At 45.3% G+C, this 27,590-nt stretch overlaps 2 protein-coding genes and 1 long non-coding RNA gene across 5 annotated transcripts; 1 reads left to right on the top strand and 2 right to left on the bottom strand.

Moving 5' to 3' along the window:
- Positions 1-3,237: 3,237 nt before the first annotated feature.
- LOC100825739 (ribonuclease J) lies at positions 3,238-11,250 on the bottom strand. 2 transcript variants are annotated; one of them, XM_010237204.3, is made up of 17 exons: positions 11,021-11,250; positions 10,695-10,923; positions 10,278-10,401; positions 9,277-9,333; positions 8,979-9,170; positions 8,821-8,898; positions 8,369-8,551; positions 8,193-8,273; positions 7,146-7,211; positions 6,966-7,058; positions 6,460-6,585; positions 6,207-6,320; positions 5,229-5,324; positions 5,051-5,148; positions 4,483-4,898; positions 3,894-4,342; positions 3,238-3,624 (listed from the first exon to the last, which is right to left on the bottom strand). In XM_010237204.3, exons 1-17 carry the CDS (start codon positions 11,148-11,150, stop codon positions 3,529-3,531), a joined length of 2,628 nt encoding a protein of 875 aa, XP_010235506.1. In that variant the 5' UTR covers positions 11,151-11,250; the 3' UTR covers positions 3,238-3,528. The 2 variants fall into 2 exon arrangements, with proteins under 2 accessions (XP_010235506.1, XP_003575091.2); XM_003575043.4 differs by lacking the exon at positions 11,021-11,250 and having other exon boundaries at positions 10,292-10,401; positions 10,695-10,835.
- Positions 11,251-13,573: 2,323 nt separating this feature from the next.
- On the bottom strand, positions 13,574-16,325 carry LOC100825432 (protein MKS1). Its single transcript, XM_003575042.4, has one exon. It carries the CDS (start codon positions 16,117-16,119, stop codon positions 15,355-15,357), a length of 765 nt encoding a protein of 254 aa, XP_003575090.1. The 5' UTR covers positions 16,120-16,325; the 3' UTR covers positions 13,574-15,354.
- A 4,278-nt stretch (positions 16,326-20,603) lies between these two features.
- LOC104583777 lies at positions 20,604-22,646 on the top strand. 2 transcript variants are annotated; one of them, XR_002964408.1, is made up of 5 exons: positions 20,604-21,102; positions 21,253-21,357; positions 21,496-21,811; positions 21,968-22,375; positions 22,480-22,646. It is a non-coding gene; the product is annotated as an uncharacterized LOC104583777 (long non-coding RNA). The 2 variants fall into 2 exon arrangements; XR_002964407.1 differs by having other exon boundaries at positions 21,216-21,357.
- The last annotated feature ends 4,944 nt before the right edge of the window (positions 22,647-27,590 follow it).

The raw sequence follows: 27,590 nt of genomic DNA, 5'->3' as shown, positions 1-27,590 counted from the left end.
TGGAAGAAACCCGGGTCGACAACGCCATGGAAGGCGTCCCGCAGCGAGGGGCTGCGGGAGCCGAGGAACTGGGCGCCGGAAGGGACCGGGACGAAGCAAGGTTGTTCGGAGACGGCGGCGTAGTGTAGACTACGTTGGCTCTCACTTCTCTCAAATTCTCTCCCGTGAATTCAGAAATCGAACGAACACACAGAGAGGCTCTGGAGGTTTTTTTTGCAGCGAACTAACTTGCTGCGTTTTCTCCTTTCTCCTTTTATTCACTGAGATCCATGAGAAACGCTCCCTTACCGGTCGTGCCATCCGACGACGGGAATGATGTCCGGCTTCGTCCCGTGCCAGGCTTCATAGCGCGTGTGGCCGTCGACCCTCCGAGTGAAGGATCGATTCAGCAGGTACACAGCGGTAGCCACGGCCTCCCTCCAGAACATGCTGGGCATGCCCTTCGCTTTCAGCATGCTCCTCGCCATGCCCACGACGGTCTGGTTCCGGCGTTCGACCACGCCATTTTGTTGGGGCGAGTACGGCGCGGTCAGATGCCGCTGCACGCCGTGATCGGCGAAGTAGTCCGCCAGCTCATGGGAGGTGAACTCCCCACCGCGGTTAGTCCGGAACGTGCGCAACGTCCGGCGTGATTCGACCTCGGCGCGCGCCTTGAAGTGCTTGATCGCCGTGGACGCGCCGTTCTTCGCCGTGAGTAGCACGGCCAACATGTACCGGCTCATGTCATCGACGATTAACATGAAGTACTTTTTACCACCTGAGGTTTCTGGTGAGATGGGGCCGCACAGATCCGCGTGTACAAGCTCGAGCTGCTCGGTGGCGCGGTACAGCACCTTCTGCGGGAACGAGGCACGACGCTGTTTTCCAGCGAGGCAGGCATCGCAAAGCTGCTCGACGTGGTCCAGCAGAGGAAGGCCGACGACGAGTTGATCACGCCCCATCATCTGGAGCGCCTGAAAGTTCTGGTGGCCCAGGCGCGCGTGCCAACGCCAGGCCGCGTCCTCGTGTTGGGCCGCCAGCGACACCGGCCTCGCGATCTCCAGGCGCACCACATACAGCCTGCTGGCATTGCGCGGCACCTGGGCGAGCATCTTGCTGTTGCGGTCGAAGAGCATCATCTTGCCGTGGTGGATGCGCGTGTCGCAGTTGTTCTCGTCGAGTTGCCCAAGGCTGATGATCGACGTCTTCAGGCGCGGGATGTAGTACACCTCCGTGAGCACGCGGTGGTCGCCGGATCGGATTGAGAACAGCACCGATCCGCGCTTGCATATGTCGACGAGGGAGCCGTCGCCGAACTTGACCTTGCCGGAGATGTTGCGGTCGAGATCGGCGAAAGCAGTGATGTCACCCGTCATGTGGTTCGACGCGCCGGAGTCCAGGAACCACCGGCCATCGCACGCCTCGGTACCCTTGCGGAGATGAGCCTCCACCCTGCGCTCGTTGAGGTAGACCTGTCCGTCCGGGAGCTCCGCGGCAGCCGTCTCCTCCGACACGACGGCCATGAGGAGTGTCGGGTCGTTGTCGTTGTCGCCGTCATCACCGGCTTTCTGGACGAGGTGAGCCTCATCCTTTTTCTTCTTATGGCAGTCCCTAGCCCAGTGGCCGAACTTCCCGCAATACCTGCACTGGTCGCGCGCAGGGTCGTCCTTGCCGGCGTTGGGCGCCGCATTGGGCGCGGCCTGCTGCTTGTCTTTGCCGCGGGTCTTGTCGCGGCGGCGGTTCTTGTTGCCTGAGCCGCCACTGCTGCCCGAGCCATCACCGTCGCGCCATTTGCTGCGAGCGCGCCACTGCTCCTCCGTAAGCAGTAGCTTGTTGCCGCCGTCATCGGCCTCGCCGTCCTGCGCGAGCCGGTCCTCGGCTGCCTTGAGTACTTATTTGCTAACACGTAGCGCGTGCGCTTGCGCGCGTTGGCGGCGCGGTCCTCGCTGTGGAAGAAGCCAAGGAGGAGGCGGGAGTGAGGCGACGGCAGGGGACGGCTGCGGCAGAGCGCGGCGGCGTCGTGGGCGACCGAACTATACGCGGGCCCAGCGGCGGCATGTGCTCGCGCACCAAGCGAAGACGACCGAGAGCGCGTCGTCGGGGAGGCCCGTCCCGTTGCTGTTGTCGTCGGCCGCGTCTCTCCGGCGCCGGCGCCGCGAGAGCTAGCCTTTGCTGTAGGGCGGAAGGCGGTGGACACCAGGGACTCCGCGCCGCTGCGGAGGCATGGAGAACTTCGTGGATGAGGTACTCCAACGACCTCTGGTAGTTCCCCTCCCTCCTCTGATAGTTTCAGGTCAAACCGCGTCTCGTTACCGCCGTGCGGGGAGAGAGCGCGCGAGTAGGAATCGTACTGCGTTCTTTCGTGCTCTCTTTTCTAATCCATGTAAAGCATTTGCATTCGCCGTACCTACGAACAGCACGCGACATCAAATAAATACTCGATCGCAACGCTCTTTCATTCGTTTCGTCGCCTCGATCAAACGGAAACTACCGTGGTGGTGGTGACAGAGGCAAACACGTTCCTCTTCTCCAGCGCGCTGTGGCCTCCGTCTTGCAGCACTTGCCCGGGGGGCTCACCACCGGCACCGGCATCGGCACGCGCGCCCGGAGGCCCATCATTCTGCCGTAGCCCGTCGTGGTCCGCCTCCACCCTGTGCACGACGATGACGGAGTTTACCACCACGTCGTCGTCCACCCTGTTGCTTGTCGTCAGCGCGGACTAGCTTCTTGGTCACCCATGACGTAGTTGCTGTACTAATGGGAAGCGGTGGAGGTGGTCCAGCGGGTTGTCGAAGCCGGCCAGCAGGTCGGCGTAGTGCGCCTCCAGCTTGCCCTCGGCGGCTGAGCGGCGGCGGATCAGCGCCTCGCGCAACTCCTGCGCCTCGGGGCTCAGCTCCCTCACGCAGTCACACGTCCACGGGGCTCGGCGGGACGCACGCCGTCACCAACTCGGTAAGAACGCGTCTACCTCCGGGGACGGGCTCAGCGACGGGAGCTCGGCCATGGTGGGCTGAAGGCTGAAGCCCCGTGATCTTCGCTACCAAAGGTTTTGGGCCTCCATGTTAGCGAAGGAGTATGTACCAAAGGTGGAGTTGGGCATTTTTGCATGTGCAACTGAGATTGAGTTTTTTTTTGTTTGTTTTTTGTGTGAAGGATTGAGTTGAGATTGAGTCGAGCATGCCACAGCAGGTCCCTGACGTGAGGTCCTACATAAGCACATGAACCTGATCTCGAGGTTCAGATCGCCTACGCTGTCCGTTTAAGTTCACTCTTGTTCTGAGAGTTACTAGTTAAAGGCCTTGTTAGTTACACAGAAAACAATGTTCCAACAGATTTGACTAAGCAATTACTAAATCTAGTTTCTGCTCACACAAGCTAATAAACCCATGGTGGATTGGTAAACCTAGTAGTACTATGTCTTAACTACTACAGGCGTCTCATCCTGATGCAATTGCAAAGAATGGTGTAATACCGATTTACTTCATGGAGAGGCTTATTCACGAGCTACGCTACAATATCCTGACCTCCCAACTGCTACGGAACTGTGTTTCATTTGGTTGCCATTTCCCCTTCGCATGACAGAAAACTATCCATAGCGGAGAAATACGGCCATGTCTTCATGCCTTCTCCATCCTTCTTGCTCTCCTGCCAAACAAAACAAATTTTTAGATACTCTTTTCAGTGCAGCGCTGCATGCTTTCAAGTAGCAATAGTAATGCACAAATGCTTGCCACATGCTATGTGTTTGCTTCTATGATGCAGGTATAACCAAATAGATAAGCCTTTGAATTCGATTGGCAAGATTATGTTATGATCAGTAAAAAAGAAATGAGACCTGCCCGCCAAAAAAAAGGTAAAAATGAAATGAGAGACTTCAGTTTATTTTCCAAATCTCCAAGGTTTGATCTACCCACCTCATATTTTTGAACCAATGATGTCCAGAGAGATTTGCACTGCGCCGGTGTACGAGTTATCCCCTGGTTCAACATGCTGGCAGATATCTCTTCCCACAGAACCATCCTTCCTTTCACTGTTTGGAATTTCTCATTCATTTCACCACGCAGCTGTATTAAGCTCTTAATTTCCTCAGGCTTCCACTTGTTTTTTCTCGGAGATTTAGCTGGAGCAGGAACCGACATGCTGGAGTCCTTATCAATTATGCTGATCTTGCCGAGCTTTGGTTTGTTCCCTTGAGCTGAGGCATTGACAATTCTTGCGATTTTTACTGCAGTAGGGGATTTGAATGACTCCCAAAAATGATCCAGTGCTTTAGGCTGATGCAAATCTGAAGAGAAGAATGATTCACCATTGGTGCTAGTGGTTACATCGTCAGATGTTGTTCTCATGACCTCAGGAGTGCTATCTGAATAACAAAGTAATGACAGCATCGGCACATCAAAATGCATGTGATCGATACACATACTAAATACTAAACTACTGCAAATTGAACTAAAAAACCAGTGTCTAAAAGGTAATATATAAGATACTTATGGATATCCGTACCTGCAGCTTCCCCCTCCGGGTTATCTAGCCGTGTTTTATCACTATCTTCAAGACTCCTATCTGGACTCCTGCTAAGATGCCTAGTAGCTGAGAAAGGCCCAAACTTCCCGGGTGATTTATTTGTTACCTCTTCTGTGAAACCTATCGTGGTGTTCTCGGAAGCAACCACAATGACGTCAGGCCTCTTCCCACTGTACTTCCTTACCATTTTCCTTAAGATTTCAGATACCATCCTCTCCATGTGACTAAGTGGGCAATTCAAAGGACAACTTGATAGTGCAGCATGTGCAGCCTTGTAAAGTGCATCGAGTAGTCTTCCATTATCAAGCCATAGACACCGTGTTGTTATTTTAAATTTCCCTTTCAAGCCTGACTGTGGTGAAGCAAGTTCCTTCTGAGGTCGGAAGATCTCCATGCTGCAAGGAACAAGTAATATGTCTACCACGTTACCAAAAGAACCTAAATACTGTGATACCATCCACAATGGCAACATTTCAACAGAAAAAGTTCTCTGTTTAACCAAAAAGAAAACTTGAGTTGAAGATAAACACCAAAATCGTGAGCTTACCTGACGAAAATAATGCCATCAGATGCAATTCTTAATCTCTCATCAATGCAGAGATCAGTGGACGTTCCAAAAGCCTTATCGCCATCACTATACATTAGCTGTAATATCATGTGCATCATGTTAGAATTCAAAGATTTCAGAGACAAGGAAACAGATTGTAAGTAGATAAATGATTCACCTTAAATTCTTGCTTTCCTAATGCAACAAACCCATTGGACAAAACCTTTCTGTTTCTTAGATGAGACACACCGAGCATCTCCCCATTTTTAATTACCTGCAATTATAGTAAGCAATCTAAGAAATCCTACCAAATGCTAGCAAATGTGGGTTACATAAGGAGTAAAGACCATATCTATATGATACTGTTACTAACAATAATAAGCATCCTGACCAGAGAATGATAATATTTATGATTCTAACGAAGCAAGCACTACAAGTTCCTTTGTGGATATTTTTGGCGCCTAGCAGAAAGAGCACTCCACATTTCTAAGCCAAAATACCAAGAACAAGAGAGCTCTGATTAGTTTATGTTTTAATGAATGATAACTAGACTTTTTTTTTTTGCTTTGTACAGGTGATGTCTCATTATTACGAGGCTCTTCAAAAGAGCAAGACTACAAAATACTGCACACTTGGGAAGTGAGTCTGGTTAGTGGATGTACAATCCAAGCTCCTGGGTTTTGTTGAAGTGTATAAGTGGATTGCCTAGCCCTTTCTATCAGATCGGTTTTTTGGTTGCGTTGGCTAGTGCATGAAGCTTGACATGGTATCAGAGCCAGAGGTCTCGAGTTCGAGTCCTGGCTTACGCAATATTTCTTAAAAAATTGCTGGTGTCCCCTCCGTCCACATATTGGCCTCTTGAGCCACCTCTGAGTTTACACGTGTTGACTTGTCTTCCCCGTCACACGTGAGGGAGGGTGTTGAAGTGTATAAGTGGGCTGCCTAGCCCTTTCGATTAGATCGGTCTTTTGGTTGCGTTGGCTAGAGCACGAAGCTTGACAGGTTCAAGTCCTCGAGGATGCAAATTTAGGTTGCTATACTGTAGGGGTCTCCCTTAACAGTTTTCTTTCAAAACAAAAATACTGCAGAATTAAAAAATAAATAGCATACCACTAAGATACCTAAAGATGTAAATCATGGAAAATATATTACTCACAGTAGTATGTCGTATGCCAGTTGATCTTCCAAGCAATTCATGTTCTTTGAGAAACAGGAGTTCCCCATGAACAGGCAAGAAATGCTGCGGTTTAACGATTTGTAGAACTTCTTCCTGAAAATTATGATTACAGCAAAGTTTTACTGGGAGACCAGGCCACCAGGGACACTAATGCTGTTGCAACATAACTGAAATAAGCTGGACACTGAATCATATCAAAGAGCAAAAACCAACACATGAGACGAGAATTTACCAGCTCATCATGATAGGCATGCCCAGAGGTATGGAGGCCAGAGTCTTTACCCATAATAATTTTTGGGCCAAGATCAGTCAGGCGATTTAACATTTTCATTACCCGAGACTCATTTCCAGGAATAACCTGAAAAATAAAAGTAGATGGTGAGATTTCGCAATGCTAATGCTCAAAATGAGAAGCCAATCGACTTGCTATCATAAATACTACTCAGAAAGTAGGTTATTTTCAAAAAATAAAATCACCAATGCGTTTAGCTATGTAATGTCATTCCACGTATCTTTGTTAAACCAAAGATGATATAATTCATAAGTGTCCAAACATAGTAGAAAGTACCGATTTTTCTTCAGAACATAAAGAAACGACTGCCAAAGCTGACAGCATCAAGAATGTACACCAATGTAACCTTGATTAAACAAGCGTGGATAGCTAACAAATATGACTGTCCCATGTGACTAATCTCTAAGGTTCTTGAAACCACCCAATGAGAATAACTAAAGTGATACCTTAGCTGAATACAAAAGGACGTCCTCTTTGGATAGTTTAAGAGCATGACTTCCCCCATAAGAAGCAAGATTCAGAGCTGCACGTGGCTCTGCCTGGAAAAAATTGAGAAAGAGATCCAAGAATTATAAGAAGGTGAATGAGCAGCTGAAACCGAGGATTTCTTGCCCTGTAAGTCTTACTTGTGAACCTGTAGTAACGACTAAAAGACTTTTAGGGTCATATGCATCCATGTCCTCTGCCTTAACCTGCAGACAATACTGCAGTTAGGCAGACTATCACGTGACATCAGCATGCATGGTATCAACAGGTTGCAACAATAGAGATGCATCTTGCAGTAAATCGACACATTTTTTGATAAAGGGAAACCGTCGTTACAAAGGAAAAAATACCCCAAACCAAGCTAGTACATTACTCATAATCATTACACCCAAGCAACATTATGAGCACCTACTGGGATTATAGTAGTTTACTTATTGTATATCTGTGTGCCTAGCAGGCGGCGTTCCTGCTGGTTCTTTCTGTTTTTTGTTTTTGTTTGTTTTTAGAGTAGCCTTGTTTCCTTTTCTTTTTCTGTTTTTGTCTGTTTTGTTTCTTTGCCCTCTTTTGCTGGGCATAGGTTTGGCTGTACTTGCATTATCTTAGTGCCTTCGGCTTAATGAAAATGACACGCTGCTTAGCGTGTTCGAGAAAAAAAATACTGCATATTCGTGTGCCCATAAACTCAAGTCCCACCGGCAGGAGTTTACTGCATATTCATGTGTCCATAAACTCAAGTCCCGCCAGCAGGAAGCCAGAGGCTCTTTTTCGGGCAGTCACCCATAGGCTCTTTTAAGCGGGTGTTTTCTAAGTAGATACTGCTTGCTAGTTTACCAGGTCTCCGGAAAAAAAAATTGACCGTATAGCTATGGCAGCAGAGGACAGCCGTGCAGGTTTTAGTGGGAAACAGAGTAATCTTCACCTGGACAAAACACAATTTACCATCAAGCTACTGTAGGAGTTGCCAGAACTGTTGCAACTAGCACTCAAGCCCCTTAACCTAAGGTATGAAAACATTGAAGGTAAAGATGATAGCTACAAACAGACTATTCTGATAACAAGAACATCAATTGCACAGAGCACCACGAGGTAAAAAAAGATCGCTCCAAAAATTGCACCATTGAGAACAGTCATTATAGCAATTCAACACAGACAATAATATGTAACTAATCTAATAAGTTGCTGCATACCAAGGTTGATGGATCTAGCGGTGCCTTTCCATCCCTGAAAGCAGCCTCAAGGTATGTCCTGAGTGACATTCCAACAAATGCCTGTTCCAGTTTATCAAACAGAAGGCTTAAACAGAAACATCCAAATTGAACAATGTAGAGGGGCATTGTCTGCTAAAATAAGGTTCAAGGATTACCAGTCTTCGACCAGTTAAGTCTGCAGCAGCTTTGATGCTCCCAATACGATGTATATTTGAAGCAAATTGTGTTGTAATTACTCTTCCTTTTGCTTCTGAAATATGACGCAACAACGAACTAGCAACAACAGATTCGCTGGTGGATCTTCCAGGGGATAGGATATTCGTTGAGTCGCTCATCATCTTGCATGTAAGAGAAAGAAATGGAAAAACATGCTGTTAGGATCATATTGCCGGAAAGCTTGTCATCCAGTATAGTCGTATAGGTGACCTAGGTCAAAACTTCTTCAATTTTTTAAATATTTGCAGACATTTTAAGGAAGACAGTAAATGGGTAGCTGCAACTGCTTCTATGTATATATGTGTCACATTGTATAAGTGAAATCTACATCAAAGACCTAAAGCATTGAAATATTCTGGACCAGATGCATAGTTCATATGGATCAACTTACCAGAGTAACGCCTTCTTTGGAGAGCTCCTCCAATGCTTCTCGATCAAATATTTTTCCATCTACTGGTGATTCATCGATCTTCCATTGAAAAAAAAAGTTACCAAAAGCAGTCCATACCAAAGAACATCAAGTGTACAGTCATTGCTGATATAACTTACTTTCCAGTCACCGGTATGGAAAATTGTACCATCACCACAGCGAAGCACTAGGCCACAGCAGTCCGGAATTGAATGAGTTACACGGATAGGTTCCACTTCAAATGGTCCAGCCTGAAATCTATTTCTAACTCTAAAACTCTTAAGCCTGGATGAGAGGAAAATCCCAAACTCCTTCAAGCGCTTCTTTATGAGCTGCCCAAATATGAATGAATGCATCTCCTTTCTTTTATACAATTAAAATAACAGCACACTCAAAATCGTGAAATATGCAAGTAATCATAAAACAATTGTGTGTTACCTCCATAGTAAAAGACGATGCAAAAATCGGTGTGTTCGAATCAAGTGCTGGGATAACCTATGATCAACAAGACGAGGGGAAAGGTGAGCATAAGGTAATTCAAAAGATAAACTGCAATTGGAAGCAGAGAAAGTTCGGATATATAATATTCACATACCAAATTAAGCAGTGTGGATGAAAATCAAGGTATGAATTGTACAAACAAAAAAGTACAGATGAATAGCTAACTACTCCCTCCGTCCCAAATAAGTGACGTGGATTTGTATAAAAATCTATACAAATCAACGTCACTTATTTTGGGACGGAGGGAGTAGAAGACAAGCACTCGCGCAGCCCTGTATAATTTGGGTATGTTCCATTTGGACAGACCATGCACAAAGCGATTCAAAGTACAACTAAACATCATACGAAAATTAAGGAATCCACTACAGAAGGTATGACTTCAAGTCAAGTCATACATTGCAAGCTGTGATAATTCAAAATTGAGCTACCCTTTTAATGCCAACATTATTATTGACAAAATATTTTTATGATTTATCCCTACCTGAATATTGGTTCTAGAAGAAATGATCAAGACTGTCTTCTCCAAATTAGAAGGTCTCGCTTACCAATAGTGGTGCCACATGATTTCCGCATAAGAACAAATCTATTACAAATGAATCAACTAAGAACTAGTAGCCTATTGATCTGATGAGTGATGATTGATGTGTAAATAGGGAGAGGATGTCGGTGTTGTACAACTATTTTTCAAGTTCCAACATTACTTAGTAAATAAAACTAAGGAGAGTAAAAAGGCACATTCTATGCACTCAAACAACCAGCCCGTACACAAAGACTCTAACTTGTCGACAGGGTATCTGAGTTCCTTCGCACTATCTAAAATGATTTGTGACTTAAAAAGTGATACCGGATTGTTAGTTTGCATATGACTAGGTGAGCAGTGGGTTACAGCAAGACGAGCATGATGAATGGTAGATTAGAGTAACAGAAGAATTATTTACCCAAGGCAACGCACCAATGTGATCTTCATGGCCATGTGTTATAATAACTGCTTCAATTTTGTGGCTCCATTTCTTGATAAATGTTGTGTCTGGGATAATCTTTTGCACCCCAAATTCATCATAGCTGTCACAAGTTCAAAGACCCACTTCAGTAAAAAAAAAATCAGCATATCTGTTAACATCACTTTTACACCGGAACTTTATAAAGGGTACAAGGAGATTGCGCACAAAATGATAAGGCCATACGCAACAGTGTGAATGTGTAATGGATCACAAGAGAAACAGCTCACTTTAGCATATGTTTTTCTACAAATGTGTTACTAAGAAAATGCATAAAAGAAAGCCATAGGCAAGAAAAAAACAGAAGGAACGAAATTCGACGCAAGGATTAGCAAGCTACATGAATGGAACACATACTCTGGAAACATAACCCCTGCATCAATCAGAATATAGCGGTCATAGTTCCCCACGAGCATGCAGTTCATGCCGATTTCCCCAAGACCACCTATCGGGAGGACTCGGAGGGGCGGACCATCCAACCCTTCGTAAAACTGCTCCAACTTTCGCTTGACTGAATCTTCCATGCTCTTAGTGGCACCCTCGGTTCTCCTAAACCTTCTACGGGGTATTCTAGATTCGTGAGACCCTGCACACATGCGGAGGACAGGCACATTGGTTGGGGTGGGAGGAAGAACCAGTTCGTCGACATGGGGTTGGGGGTTCGGAAATTTGAGGCAGTTTACCTTTGCCGGAGGGAGGAGTTGCGACCGCGCAGCATGAGATGGAGGTAGAGGTGGAGGCGGAGGCGGAGGCGGAACGTCGGCGAGCGAGGCCGCAGGGGCATAGAGACGAGAGGGAGGCGAGCGCGACCATGGCGGCGGCGGGGAGACGAGAGAGCTAGTGAGCCTTGCGAGCGAGCGGGGGGAGGGAAGCCAAGGGGATAACGGAGGGTTCGCCAGTGAGCTTTGTATTTTCTGACGACGAAGAGGATTTTTATTTTAGTTTCGTAATGGAGTGGCAAACTGGGAACAAAATATCTGTTCCCCTTTTCGTACTGCAAGATTTTTGTCCTTTCTTGTTTTTTTCCTTTTTTGATAGCTCCTCCGGTTTTTTCGACATCAACATTCAATTACACCTCCTTTTAGCTCAAACATACGGATTGAAGATATACTCCCTCCGTCCCATATTAAATAATTCAAATTTGTCTAAATATGAATGCATCTATATCAAAAAACGTTTAAATACATGTAATATTTCGTCACTTAATATGGGACGGAGAGAGTAGAAGTATTTGGCTGCCACAGGGATTGAAATGATTAATTCCATATTGTAAAAAAACTATCAAAAAATGATCAAACAGAATTTGGTGGTCTTGCAACGTCGTGGTACCTTCGTGGAATTACTAATAGCATGGGCTTACCAAAATGCACAGAATTGCTACTACGAAAACAAGTTTCTACTCACATCATAGAAAGTTTATAGTGTAATTGTAAGGATGAAGTTCCAAATGTTAAATTTGCACGAAGTCTCCAAAGTCCTGTGAGGTCCAAGTTCTTGACGTAATTTTCAGATAATTTGCGAAACTGAAATTTAGCAGCCATCCGTTTGTGGATATACTATGCGTCTTAACCGAACAAAATTTCCGAACCAAAAGAACCAAGACTGAACCCGATTGGACTGAAACCGGTAAATTTAATACTCTCTCCGGTCGGAATTACTTTTCGAAATATTACATGTATCTACACATTTTTTGCACATAGATACATCCGTATTTGGGCAAATTTGAGACAAGTAATACCGGTCGGAAGAAGTATCTAATTCGATCATGAACTTTGGAAAACCAAATTTGATTCAGGCAATTGGTTTTGACCCTACCCTAACTAATACTCTCTCCGATTCTAAATTGTTGTCAAAATATTACATGTATCTAGACGCTTTTTAAGAATAGATACATCTATATTTGGACAAATTTGAGTCAAGAATTTAGGATCAGAGGGAGCAGGAGAATTGAACAAAACTAGAGAAAAGGCTGCAACCATATGCCCCCACACGGCCCAATAGCCGATCCCACAGAACTAAACACCCTCACTCTCACGACCCTTACAGCTTGTTCGGCAAGGCTCAGCGAAGAGGAATGGGAGTTTAATCTCTCTACCCTTCCCCTCTAAACTCTCGGTACTCCCAACCAAACAATAAATTTAAAGTCTTATCTCCTTCAGTTGTCTTTAATTACCCCCAACTAAACGAGCTCTTAAGGCTCCCGATCCATATCCCATCCCCCGATCCCTATCGTCTCACCTTCTCTCTGATTCCCCATTCTCTCTCGATAACCTTAGCTACTAGCCATGTCGGTGCACCACGTCGACTCCGACAACCACCAGTCGACTAGTGGGCTTGCACGCATGTCGGCCATCCCCCTTCCCATTTTGACACCTCCCTTCTCTGCTGACTTGGTGACTCCCAATTGCTTACTAGCCACCATGCACCGCCACCACGGACTCTAGGAATCGCCGGCCAGAAGACCGCTTCTCCCCTCGACTGGCTCGACCACCATTTTTTTGACCTAAATTCCTTAGAAAACCAAAGAACCAAACTGGTTGGTTCAGTCTAACCGAACACCTAGGTCTATCCGCGGGAGCCACATTCACATTTTGGTTTCCCGCTGTGCACAAAGTTGCTCCTGTGCATGTGTATTGTACTTCCCAAATTTAGTTGATTTTGAAACAATTTTATAGGTTGCACGCAAGACTAAAAGTTCTATATATCAAACCTATATGAAATGAAAAACTTGAGTTCACCATGACACTTAACCACAAAATTTGAATCCTCTAGGTGCGAAATAAAATTTACACAAGATGTACCTCCATGTCGTAGAACTTCAAATCTAAATGCGATTCAAGAAAAGAAAAAAATGACAAATTGTGATCAGAATCTGAAAAGCTACTACTTACTGAAGATTAGAATCTGAATTAGCTACTGCTTATAGAAGTTTTTTCTTCCTGTTTTTCGACGAGTAGAACAAATGTAGATGATAAGGGGTGGCCCGATCTTCTCAGAGAGCAACGTGGATAACTTATATGATTCTACAAATCTTCCAGTTGTTCACCCGTTGCCGCACGACGAACTTGCAACCCAATGGAAATTTGCAACACCACACACTTGCGCAGTAGTCCGCCGACCACAAGCGGTTTCGCAATCTTCCAATTCCCAGCGGAACGACAGATTACGATCGAATTTTCAGTAGATAAACACCCCATCGAAACGAATATGGTGTAGGTAAAATTCCTGATCGAAACAAAGAGGAATTATATATTTTCAAATGAATGCTTGGAGCAATTCAACAAAAGGTTCTGAATAAGCTAAAACGTGGTCTCTCCTAAACCTAGACGTACCCCTTGTTTATATAGACAGGAGTAGCCCAAACTCAATACAGACTCCGACTCAAACTCAAACTAGAATTCGACTCAAACTAGAATTCGACTCAGACCCAAACATGGACTCACAGATCTGGGCGCTCCTTAGACGTGTCGGACTCGTCGTAGGCTGTCCTAGTGCGCCGCATATTCGTACACGACTTGTGGTGCATCCTGAACATATCATCCTTGTCGTTGGCTGCCCCTTGAACACAAGACATTCTTCTAACTTGTATCATCCATCTTCACTTTTGGTGAGCCTGCCTCCCTCTCCTCCCTCGCGCATATCTTGATGTTGGATATCAACACTTGAGGATCCGTACCCTTGTCAGTAGACTTTATCTTGCTAAATTTGGTCACATTTTTTTTAGATATTTCATGATTTTTCTTTTCTAAAATATGTTAGATGCAAAAAAAAATGGCCGGGGTGGAATAACTAGACGTGGATGAATTGCAACCCATCAGGTACACAGCCTCTAGGCTAATTTGCATTGTGCATGCTGCTTCTCTCTTTTTTGCATGCTTCTCTCTTTTTTGCTACTCCCTCTGATTCAAATTAATCATCGTAGGTTTAGGTTTAGGCAAAACCCATGACAATTAATTTAGATCCAATGGATTATCTAAGATGGACTGTGGTAATCCCATCTCTCATGTTCGCTTGTCCTTTGGTGTTTGTGGAGCTGCATTTCGCAACAATGTTCTATCGGAGATGCTGTGCTCTAAATAGAAGAAGATGTACGTCAGGAAGGTAGAGATCCATGCAAGAAGAATTCATATTGATATAAGCATACTGCATACCCTGAATAACCTTAGTTGTTAACTAATCTAGTTTGCCAAACAGGGCGGTTATTAAATGATAATAATTTGCCAAATGGAGGATAATTTTTAATATTCACTACTTATTCATAGTAACAGAGCATAACAACCGTAAAACTAGCCTAAGTTTGTCTTAACCAAGCAGCACCCATCAGTATCTAGAAAACCCCACCATATTGACATATACAAATCGACATTAATTATTTCCGGGCGAAGTGAGTATAAAAATTGTAAACAACTCTGTTATGCGGACACTCCAAAACATACTTAATTATAGCCCGGATCATCTCAGGCTTCTGAAGATACAAATTCGATTGATCGAGATGAGCCCAAAGTGGGAGATTGATACACAACAAGACCAAGTCCAAAGATCCAGGATAAAGAATAAATAAATGAACTAGTTATTGCACATGCAACAATACAAGCATCACAATCAGAGTTAACGAAAGAAAAACCAAGCATGGTTAGCTACCTAGAGAAGATAAGAGAGGAGATTAATCAGCACGGCCTCTACCTACTCACAGTTGACAATGGCAGTTCACAAAGAGGAAGAAAACTTTGAGGAGTTGTAAGGAAATTTCCTAACTCCATTAATTCCAACTGCTCCTACCTACACAATAAAATACGAATTTGTTCACCAAAAATAATTCTATCTCATGGACGTCACTCTTTGATACACCGCACCTGCACACAGCACACTCCGCGTCTCCGGTTAGCCGCCACGCTCACCACCCGAAATTACCGCGACGGCGCGGCAACAATTTTTTTAACCCCGAACACGGAAGCTTTCTTGTACCGGACGCCAAAACCGAATAAACAAATCGAATCAACCGGAGTATAGGGTTAATTTACAGGTCCGGGAGGAACTCGCTGAAGAACTTCATCATCGCCGGCGACGGCATGGTGGGCGTGGCCAGCAGCAGGCTGCCCGGGCTCGAGGCGAACAGCGGCTCGCGGTCGCGGGCGCCGGCGGAAGCGAGGAACGGGCTCAGGTCGTTGAGCCAGGAGAGGGAGCTGGCGTCGAACGGCAGCGGCGAGAAGAGCCCGGCCGAAGCCGCCGGCGGGAGCATGGACGGCACGGGCGAGAGGATCCCGGGCCGTCCGGGGCCGAGGACTTCCGCGAGGCCGTCAAGGTCCATCCAGGAGCCGGCGTAGGGAGCCGGCCCTGGCGGCAGCGGCCGTACGGACCTCTCGATGGCGGCGTACCTCGCCGCAGGCGACAGCCCGGCGGTCGGGGAGAGCATGAATTCCTGAGGCTGGAACTGCGGCGGCACGGCGGACGGCTCCTCCGCCTGGATCGAGTGATGGGCGGCCGGTAGGCCCGGGCCCGTGAGGCGCTGGACGAGCGCCATGAACTCACTGGGCTGCGTGTGGATTACCTTGGGCGAGGCGTCGTAGATGATGACCGGCTGCCGCTGCTGCTGCTGCTGCGGATGATGCGCCAGCGGGTGCCGGCTCCGAGCCGCCTGCTGGGCCCCGTGCGGCAGCGGCACCATGGGCGGCTTCTTGATCTTGTGGGAGTCCTTGCTGACGGACAGCCGCGGCGGGCGCGGGCCCTGCAGCTGCAGCTGCCTGCTGCGCGGCGACTGCCGGTCCGACGACGACGCGTCCATGGATCGCTCGCGGCGCGAGGGAGGGAGAGAGGGGGAGGAAGATGAAGGCTAGGCTATCAGAAAAGGGGGGGAAGAAGACAAGTATGCTTTGTACCAGTTGTGGAGGCAGCTGCGAAGAAATCAACGGGTGCAGGAGGAAGGAGGGCGCGAGGGCGAGTTGTGTGCTGTTGACGAGGGAAGAAAAAGTCGTGGTATGTCTTGGTACTACTGGTAGCAGTAGTACTACTACTTTTGTATTTTAAATATTTTTTCGTTTGATCCAAATCCAAACGGGTGTGATTTCTCGACGACTTTTCCTGCTAATTTCTGCTGCCAAAACCTGGCTTTGTATCGGTGCGCAGGGGCGCGTCTTTCTTCCTCCCTTCCTTTTTTTTTGTCCTGTGTCAACGACTTGAAGAAAAAAAGCTCCGTGAAAGCGTGAAGGAGAAATGGAGAATGACCAGGGAGGAGCCGGTTCTCGTCGCGAACCATATTGGCCGAAAGTGGGGTAAGAACTGTCGCTTCCAACCGAGTTGATGCACGTTGGTGTTTGTTTGACATCTACAAATGTGAAATATTTCACTTTTTAGTAGTTTGTCTCACATGTCATACATTTTTATTGAGTTTTTGCCAAAATGTGCTTAACTTGTGACAAGCAAATTTTTCACCACATGTTTTTTTTGGCTTGCCACAACTTAGTAGGAAAAGGCGTCAAGTTAGGCGAGCATGTTTGGTTCTACTAGGACATCCGATTGTATGTAGTGACCATCAAGTGTAATTCGTCTATTGTATGTAGTGACCATCAAGTGTAATTCGTCTTGTTTGGTTGACTGCTAGGCCAACGCGAACTTTAAAATGTCTAGCTTGAGTATTTCTTAGTGCCTTGAGGGTACTTTAAGGCTCGTATTTTAAAGTTAACACATGTTTGCAACGAGGTTGTTCTCACTTCTCACCTCTCGAGCTCCTCCCTCTCTTCTCAACGGTAAGACTTCCAAACTTTCATTTGCCTCAATTGATCGCCATCGAGCCTTTCTTCATTTAGAGCAACAAACTAGGTCGGCCAGGGTCGATCTCTAGAGCTCAGATCAAGGCCACTATGTGCCTTTGAACTGAAACTCGTGTCTGAAACTGCTATCATGCTTGGCTGGTGGCAAATTTGGTTTGCGCGAAATCAAAAGGTCTTTCATTCCAAACAAAACTCGGTAATCAGACTCTGTGACATCTCCACGACGAGCTCCTCTCTTGGAAGACCGCCGGCTGTGCGACAACTACTACGTTTTAGATGATCGAGCAATGCAGTCGTGGTGTCTGATCTTGTAATTGCCTAGCTGTAACTGTTTGCAACTTGGTTGCTATGTAATTAACTCTTCCCTTCTTAAGTAATGAAAAGCAGTGCTGCTGCATTTTCGTCAAAAAAAGGACGGAGCCAAGATTCAGTTATAAGAGGGCGAACAAAGAACATTTTGGAGATTGGAGTCATCAATTGAGTATAGAATTTAGAAATTTTGCATTTTTTATTCTCAAGTACCACTAAGCTTCCCTTGCAACAAAATTGTTGTATGTGGGCAAAGCCATCATCATCGAGCATCATAAGCTCCCCTAAAAACTTTATGAGGATTTGTGCAATTGATTGAGCATGACAAGGAGAGACAACAATGCACGCGCTCACTCACTCGACATGTCGCGCCACGTGCATTGCATGAATCGAGTTTGAAGTTGGGCTCAATACCTTACACAATAGAGTATTTGTTGGCTATGATAATTGGAGTCCGTAATGAATGTGTTATTGATCAGATTATTCTGGGAATCAGTTTCCGACTCTTCCACGACCTGACCAAGTGAATATGTAACGAGGTGAACGGCGACCCAAGGTTGCAATCCGGTGTATGTCTCGTATTCCACGCTCTAGTCATCACCACCTTTTTAATATGGGTTGTTTTTCCTATTGACGACTCGCGCACAGTTTTGGAAGAGTAGGATATGTTTGGATTGAGCCCAACCTAGCCCCACAAATTTTTTGGCCAGCCAGATAATTGGTTATGTTTTTACTATCCCATGAGTTGACAAACTTTGGGCAAAAAATTGTACTAGAGTCGGTCATGAGACTTTGACTTGTTAAATAGTTGGCTACCATCCAAACAACTATAAAATTTTGATCAATGACCAAAAAATTTGTATGGTGCATTTTGGAAACAAACCAAACACACCCTAGACCTCCGAAACAACGTCCTTCGAGATCTTGTATAAAGAGAGGGCCAATAAAGTTTTTAGGGTAGGCTCCTCCACCGTTTGCTTCTTCAAGCATCCCATACGTATCACTCATCATTTTGTCTGGTTTGAATATCTGTTGTATTGATCATGCAATAGAGATATATGTGCTAATTAGTAGTGTGCATCATGTTTAGTTTGCAAGTTCTGATTTGTTTTTAGTTTAGATACCATAAATTTTTGGATTAAATAAATACGAAAATTGTCTATATCAAAATAATGCTGGCAACTAAACAGCCGTTTTGTGTGTCGCCGTCCATCATAAATTCGTAAGACTAGTCATAGTGCAACTAACTTGAGTAGTAACATAGATGTCAAATAGACATTTTGATGACATGACATGGCAATAAATGAAAAAAGAGATGAATGTGGTAACTGGATATGTTACCACATCACACAAATCAAAATAAGATAAGTCTACAACACAATTAATGACACAATGCATAACACTACACATAAGTAACTTAGACCGTTACTGCTTACTCTCCACTAGACCAGCCTAATGAGACGGTGCGGGCCAGACCTTTCCAACCACCACGTGCACCGATCAAGAACTCACAAAAAACTGCAAATGAAACACCGGCTCCTCCGTTCCATCACGGCATCACAAGAATGTCAGCTGCAGTAATGTCAGGTAGGGTCTGAAAATCTAAAACTGCAAATGAAACAACTACCGTAAAGCGCGCAAATTAAGCTATGGACGAACTTCTGCGCCCTTGGCATAATTGCGCTGTCCAGAACTTCATTTCCTCCTCAACCACCAATGCAAATTAAGCAGAGTTCCATAAATGGATGATTGGAGTTGTTGGACAGGGTGCTGGCGACGACTATGCAGACCAGTTGGGCATAGAACGTTGGCCGACCTCCCTTGGTCCCATACTGTTGCAAATAGCATCACTCCGCAGCCAAATCCATTTGCAGAGAGAATGGATTAATTGCACGAGCTTTGGCCTTTGGGTTGGCGACTGGCGACGTACATTAACGAAAAGGTTGCAAGAGACTCAGGGGAGAGAGAATTCTCGTGGAGAATCAATTTTATAGAGATCTCTTTTATATAGCGGACGACGTTGCAACGGCTGCAGACGTACGACTTGGAATTCCAGCCCCAGGTCCGGTCAAGACACTTGACACGTTAAGTTACATACCCTGTACATGTCAGCATTTAGATAGTGGCCGGAGCTCGCAGTATCGATGTTTTGTGGTCAGAAAAGGAAGCCTCGCCTCGTACAAAACTCTTCGAGTCTTTGTCTTGCCATGCACCTGATCTTAGTCCACTTTTGTCTTTTAGGACTCAAAATGGATTATTAGCACATTTGGTGCTCCAGTTGTTCAGAACATCTCCAATAGCATACCCATATTTTGGATACCCAAAACCATTATGGATAGAGAGAGAGAAAATATGAGTACCCAAAACTTGCCAACTTTTCTAGCACACCTAAATTTGGAGACCCATATCCCTCGTTTCACACCGGCTCATCCTGTCATTGGGCCAACCTCTCTTCTTTCCTCTGGGCATCTCTTCTCTCCCGATTTCGTCTCTCCCCTGCTGCCTCCCGATCCACATCGGAGCAGGCCACGACCGTGGCAGAGCAGGGCAGCAAAGCCAACGAGCAGTAGAGCGGGCGACGCTCGGCCGCGACCGCAGAGCGGGCGGCACAGGCAGGAAGGGGGCTGGAAAGCACCGCGGGCAACGGGGAAGTGTCATGGGCGGTGCTCAGTGGTTGGGGAAGGTGACGGAGTGGCCGGATTCAGCGGAGAGGGGCGTCGCGGGGCTGAATCTGGGGATTTGGTCGGGCTCAGCAATGGCCGGTGAGCATCTAGGGGGCGTGTGCGGGGGTGGCAGACAACGGCGGTGAGTGGTGCGGGAGCGGGACGGAGCAGCCCGCGGCAAGGGAGGCGGCAACGGCAAGGTCCGGCCGCCAGAATCGGCGCCGGCACTGACGGGTCGAGATGGTGGCTGAAACTTCCGTTTCGTGGCAGTTGGGTTCCTGCGTGGATATTCTAACTAGGAATACCCATATTTGGGTATTTTTTTGGGTATCCAACAAATATGGGTTTGCTCTTGAAGCTCGTTTTTGGGCCGAAATATCCATATTGACGATCTTTAAATATTTTACCTACATATGGGTATGTTGTTGGAGATGCTTTGACACGTCTCGGGAATATTACAACCGAAATTCTCGCTCATCTCTCGACAGAAGACGAGGGATCCCCCAGACCCCCGTGTCCGGCCCAGCTTGCGTCCAGAGCAGCCAGCCCACGAACAAACCTCGCCCTCGACAAGCCTCGGTAAAAAGCCTGAACTGCTGCCCGTGCCCTGCTGCCCGTGCTCCCTGTGCGCCGTTCCCCCTCCCTTGCCATCTGCTCTCGCCGCCTGCCCTCCCTGGCGAAGGCGATCGTGCGCGTCCGTTACCGCACGTCGGCCCATCTCCTGCCCCCCTGCGCGCTACTCCGCTGCCCTGCATTCGACTGGCCGCCTGCCCTCCCAAGCAACTGTGCACGGACGTTTCTCGCCCGTTTGCTCCCCATCTCCTGTTCGTCCGTACCAGCTGCTCCGGCGCCGCGGCCAATCCTCTCCCGACCACCGATGCAGCCACTAATGCTCTAGAAAGCGCCCCACGTATCCAAGCATTCATCAACCACGATTGCTCTGCAAATACAACACCTTCTTCATCCTTTAAATCCCTGCCCATGCGACCTGCTCGAATCGCCTCTCTGGCACCGACGCTCGCTCAGGTAGGTGACCTCTTTTGCTCTTTGTTCCCTCAGCTAATATTTCTCAGTGTCATGTTTCTCAATCTCTGAAGTTGACTACTGCCCACAACCTGTTTGATGTTTTGCCGGCCCAGTGCTTGCTTCGGTTCTCAGTGCTGCTCAATTTGTTAGGCCCAGAAGTAGTTGACTGATTGCTAATTTTTAAAGTTGCGAAGCTCATAATTGTTGGGATCAATTTCTTCCTCGATCGAGATCTCTCTATGCGGCTTGGGTCAGGTATGTACTTACGTTAGTTTCCTAAAACTATACAGTTTGGTAGGACTAGCATTTCCTTTTATAGTTTGTACAGCAGTAGACTGACTGCTAATTGTTAAAGTTGGAAACTCTTTTTTTCAACAATTTGCTCCGTGTTAGGACCTTGATGAGGCAGCTGAGGATGTGAAGGAAAAGAGAAGAACTGCAAATGAAGCTACTGTGGATCCAAAGATTCTGTGGAAATATTCAAAAAGAGAAGAGCTGTAGATGAAGGTACTGTGGATCCGAAGATTTTGCGGAAATATGCAATTGACAATGACGACTTTCAGGTTGAGAAGACCCTGCAGAATGGCGAGTTGTCTGCACGCTGAGTTATTAGTGTAAAATCCAGCAAGACAAATGCTGACAAGAAAGAGAAGCGTAAGGAAATGGGAAAATCGAAAGAAAAAAACAATTTGTTCCATGTCTAAAACAAGTACGTCACCCCTTTTCTCTTCTTGCTTAATTAGTTTGAGTTTTGCATGCTTGAATGAGTTGAACAATAGGTGTCTCTAGCTATGTGAGCATACAACAGTTCCTCTCTCTCTCTCTCTCTATCTGATACTTCAGTTGCAAATATAATCATTTTCAGCAAGAAAATTCGTCCCTAGAGGAAAGGCCTCCGATGAGCCTTCTTTCAGGTCCTCTGAGTTTGCTACAAATGTCTTGGTTTGTGATATTACTGTGTTCTGCTAATTCAAGCTATGGAATTCGAACCATGAAGAAAAACAGTCTGGTAATTATCCAATCAGAGACTCATATGCTTGATCTTCTAATAATTTTTTCCACTTGCATTAAGTTATAGATATTTTTTGTTCTGCAAAGATGTTGTTCCATCCAGACCATCTAAAATCTAAAGCCTATAACAGCACATCAATTTTTTTTGTTGCTAAGCCTCCTGGTAATTAATCTTTTGACAAATTATATGGTGCTCAACGATTTCCTGCGTACCAATGAGAGATGTGCAATTTAATCGCCCAGGAGAACAGCATATAGCAATGTAATGTTCTTTCCGATGATTCAGATTAAGTGTTTTATATTGTATCTCCTCTTTCTGGCCCCTACTGTATGCTAAGGGTGGGGTTGATGTTTTCTTATTTTCAGCTATTGTGAAAGAGCAGCAGGCCAAGCAACAGAAAGAGGGAAGCCTGCTATTTGAGCTCCCCTTTTGTTTATCCTTGATTACATGCATGATCTATTTTCTGTCTATTTCTCATAATATTCCCAACAGCTTTAATGGCCTATTAATTAATAAAGGTTCTTCTGAAATAGTCTGCAATGGTTGCATACTTTATTATATGTATGCCATTCCAAGTTAACTTTATATTTTAAATAATTATGCAATATTTTTGGCTCTTTTTTTACATCCTTGATTAATGCACATGAAGATTTACACGTGCACATCAGATTTAACATATAGTACCTCCGTTTCTAAATTTCTAACATTGTACCAAGTCAAACATTTTCAAGTCTGACCAAGTTTATAGAAAAATATAACCACATGTGGAACTCCAAATTAGCTTTATTAAATCTACCACTTTATTTTTCATAGTATAACAACATTGTCGATCTTCGTACATTTTTCTATAAAGTTAGTCAAACTTAAACAAGCCTGGCTTGCTAAGTTTTATATTTATGAATTTACGAAATACTAATTAATTCCGCTTTTGGTTTGGTCTACACAACCAAGAATTCGCAATTCTCCGCCGAGGGAATTTTGAAAAATTCTTTGTTGAGGTTGTCTTTGTGCGGATTGATAAAACTTTGCTAAATTATTTGGTTGAAAGAGTGCAAAGTAATTCTCCCAAATTTGTATAACTAGCAAAAGAACCCGTGCGATTCTACGGAACAACGGAAAGTGTATCAAGCACGAGCCGGTGGAGGCGAAGTCTGGACATTGATTTTTCGATTGGATTGATTTCCATACTGAGATTGATACCGAGATTTTTTGTTTGGGTTCGGATTGATTTCCATACTGAGATGGATACGAAGAATTTTGGATTTCATGCTAAGGAGATTGATTTATTTTAGGACTGTTCGTATTATGTTGTGACAAATTTGGACCGTACGATAACTTTCGGTAAATCTAAACCGTAGAATTTCTGCTACTGAAATCGTGAATAAGGCGGGAGGGAAAGAAAATAAGGGGCAGGGGCATATTGATTGTAATTTTAACGAAGTTGACCGACCAACACCGACCAACGGCGTCCACCCATCACCACCGATTCCAATTTAATATATTGTAATAGATAATTTAATGAGTGCATTTAATTCGTATTATGACATAAATTGGATAGGTTGGTGGACATCCCTAGATTAATCCCATAGAATTGTATGTATTCATTTGGTGAGTCTACCTTGGCCATGCATATTCTCGCTTATTATGTTCACCTTGGCCGAATGGTTGAGATTTTTTTTTTGCGATGCTTTTTTGGTTTATCTTTGTGGACTTTCAAATTTCATTGTCTACAACAATTGTTTCTATGAATTTCCGAGTGGACTTTCAAATTTCATTGTCAACAACAATTGTTTCTATGAATTTCGCACGGAAACCATCTAGTTCCACTTAAGACTTAAGTCCCATGGTTCTTCCATGGCTTTTGAAAACAATCCGAGCAAGGAAAACATGTTAAGTCCACCATGCGCTAGGATTGTTCGGTTTTATTCTGAGTTCAGTATGGCTTCCATGGCTCTAGGCCTAAGGTTTAATATGCAGCCTTTTTCTAGTTAACGATGCGCAATCTACAAAGCGTGACACATGACACTGTCTACACCCCTTCGAGTATCTGTATGAGTCAAATTATACATTGTTTTTTACAATATTAATAGTTTTTTTTAGCTGAACGTTAACAAAGTTGACCACTTAAAAATAATATACTACGAATGACTTCTCGCAAAATAAAAGTATCTATACCAATATATTAAATTGGAGTTAGTGGTGATGGTATGGTCGCAGCGGTAACGTTACTTCACTGAAATTACGCTCCATATGCCACTAGAAAAAATCGTAAAAAAACGAAACGTTTTTTCCGGCCGTCCCATGCACCCTAACAAGAAAAAGAAAACAGAATGTCTGCCTTGCGCCGTCGGTCGTACGTCAACATCGTGTGCGCCCGTCCCGCCCCGATTTTCTTTCCCTCCTCCGCGTCCGAGGCCACCGTGCCCTAGCTCGTTTCCCACACCAACATCGTGTGCGCTCGTCCTGCCCCGATTCTCTTTCCCTCCTCTGCGCCCGAGGCCACCGTGCCCTAGCTCGTTTCCCGTGCGGCCGCGGAACAGGTTGGGATCCATCCCCGTTGCGACTTGCGAGGGAATCCTCCAGACGGCCACGTCACGGTGGCATCTCCAGGCGGCCAGCGGTGAACATTCCTGATACGATCCATCCATCCATCCTCTCCCTGCCAGAAGTTCTGATCCGTGCCCTCCCGTGTGCCGTGTACACGTCCTTCGCCACCAAGCGTGTTGTGCCATCACAAGATCGTGCAGTGCGCCACTACCAGATCAGGGACGAGGGGGCTTCGTCGTCCAGATCAATGGGATTGGGGAATTGGGGAGATCTAGCTCCTGCCTACTCGCGGTCCTGAATGTAGATAGGGAGAAGGGAATAACAGGCTCTGGGCCGCCAGATCAGGAGTAGTTGGGGAGAGGGCAGGCCCGCAACGAATGAGGGAAGTGGCAGAGTGGGCCGCCAGATCAAGAATGACATGGTTTGCCTGTGTAACGGATTAAAAAAAGTTAAATGGGTCGTGCCGCACCGGCATGTAGGCTTGAGATCCAGGCTTGCGGGCCAGCACAACCTGTTTAGTTCCGTGCTTTTTGGCCCCGCGGGTTCACGCGCTTTTTGGCCCGATCAATTGGCCACCTATAGTCATGGGGTAGCGCAACGTCTTCTATTTTTTTTAATTGATGATCAAGTTTTTGCGAGCACATGTAGTCAAAGTGAAAGAGACATCGTGTACATAATAACAAAATTATCTTGTTTGTGTGAGATATATTCTCCGTAGTGACACAAATTCTATTAACTTCGCGCATTCATGTCGATTTCTACATAGTTTCGTCATTGTACATTTGCAGGAGAGAATGTGGTGGCCCGTTGCAAGGCACGGGTATTTTACTAGTATTAATTACAAAAGACAGTACTCGCTCCGTCCCATATTAAATGAATGTATATAGACGCTTTTTAATCATAGATATATCAATATTTGGACAAATTTGAGTCACTTAATATGAACAGAGGGAGTACTATATTTGAGACGGTATAACATATAGCCAGTTAATCACAACAAAATTCTTATTTTTCTTCTAAAACCTCCAAGGACAAGCTGTGTCTCAAAATACTTATCGCAGCGTTTTGCGTGAATTAACTCCGGAACTGGCAGTAGGGTCCACATATCAGGCCTAGCTTGGCGGCAATGATGCCATGGTGGCTAACGGTATGATGCCCCAACCCTGGTGCCCCGACAAAATTTGTGTTGGTGGTGGATTACGGCACGCAACGGTGGCACTAGGTGGTTCATGTTCATGTACATCACCATGGAACCATCTTTACTCTTTCTTCGCAGGCCGAGGGCGAGTCGACACAGCCCTGTCCCAGACGAGCAAGCGACCCGACGCGCCGCCAAGGAGGAGAATTACCGTGGTAAGGTGTCAAGTATTGACTCCATGTCACCTTGGACAAGTACCGTTTACAGGACGCCTCCTCCATCGACCTCAACCATGCCGTTGCTGCCGGGCTCGAGCTCACCTTTCGCCTCTGCCATCAACCTCTTTGTGACCGCCTCCTCTTTCTCCGCCGTGACAGTAGCTCTTATATTGCTTATGAAACCACTGCTCTGCTATTTTCAGATTCAATTTGTACACCACATATTATGATCAAATCATTTTATTAACAAAATCTAAAGAGCCTCGATCATCAGCTAGCTACAACATTTGGCCATTACTCACTCTTATATTGCTTAGACTGAAGTTCTATTTTTCTTTTCTGGTTCAAACCATTAACTTGAGGTCTGATGATACTATAATGCCATTTAAATCACGTATACATAGGATAGAAAGACACGTACAATTACATGTAGATCTCGAGAATAGAGATGTTGTACCTGAACAGGAAGGACACTAAGTGGTACGTCGAAATATGCAGCTTAGGAATAATGATCGCTAGCCAAGGCATTAGTTGCTCAATAGCTCCATTCAAAAGAAGCATGATTCTACTTGGAAATTGAACTACATCACTATCTAAATCACGTATGAGCTCTTTTACAGGCATGGGCGTGCAGGATTAATCTGATTGATATCAATATTTAGCAAGAAAGAAAGTCTAAACTGCCCTTGTCAACGAACGGTTGGATTTAAGTGGTACTCACACCTGTACTGGAGGAGTACTAGGTACTGTAAAAAAGCTTTGAGAATCACTGACTTTGTGGAGTAGTCTGCAATGCCTAATCTTCGAGGCAATTAACGATTTCTCCATCTCCAAGATGTCCACAACAAACACATGAAACCAAAAAAACAGGAAGTAGAAGACGCCAGATCGGCCGGTAAAACGAGAAGAACCATTGTAGAAGCTTTCCAGGTTTTTCGTGACGGTCTCTCAATTTTGCCGATTTGGTTGTTGTACAACACTAGTTTTAATTAAGAGACCAACAGGACAAATGATACTCCCTCTGTCTTATATTAAGTGACTATTTTATCCAAACATGAATGTATCTATGTCAAAAATGTTTAGATATATATAATATTTCATCATTTAATGTGAGACGGAGAAAGTACAGAAAATCATTAAATCTCATCACTTAATGTGAGACGGAAAAAATACTGTAAATCATTAAATCTCATCACGGGCCCAGCCACCCAGGCGGACCAGGCGACGCCATTTTCTTTGCGTCAGGAGGAAGTTGGGCTGTCGAAGTTGTAAGCCTTCCGGATGATAATTCTATGTGGCCTGTGGACCGTACCCTGCCAACCATGCATACACAAGCTTGCATCGTTTGTTTTCCATTTGTTCTTCTGATAACTCCATGTGGCATGCGGCTCGTTTGTTTTCGGGGGTAAATAATCATTTCTTATCCTTGTAAAAAATCATTTCTGATCCCAACTCGATTTCGCAAAGCTAGTTATTTCGTCAAAAACGCTAGACTCAATAAAAGTCCCCAATCGCTGGGAATCAGAGATGATGCTATCACTTTTTATGAACGTTTTTTTTTTCTTATTTATCA

Source organism: Brachypodium distachyon, chromosome 3 (genome assembly GCF_000005505.3).
Source record: "Brachypodium distachyon strain Bd21 chromosome 3, Brachypodium_distachyon_v3.0, whole genome shotgun sequence".
In the NCBI taxonomy this organism is placed as follows: domain Eukaryota; kingdom Viridiplantae; phylum Streptophyta; class Magnoliopsida; order Poales; family Poaceae; genus Brachypodium; species Brachypodium distachyon.
This window is presented reverse-complemented; position numbering and strand designations above follow the sequence as displayed.

Coding starts and splice junctions, on each gene's coding strand:
- LOC100825739 (XM_010237204.3), bottom strand. CDS start 11,150: ATGGTCGCGCTCGCCTCCCTCTCGTCTCTATGCCCCTGCGGCCTCGCT. Junction 10,924..11,020: donor AACTCCTCCCTCCGGCAAAG/GTAAACTGCCTC, acceptor GCATGTGTGCAG/GGTCTCACGAATCTAGAATA. Junction 8,274..8,368: donor ACTTAACTGGTCGAAGACTG/GTAATCCTTGAA, acceptor AAACTGGAACAG/GCATTTGTTGGAATGTCACT.
- LOC100825432 (XM_003575042.4), bottom strand. CDS start 16,119: ATGGACGCGTCGTCGTCGGACCGGCAGTCGCCGCGCAGCAGGCAGCTG.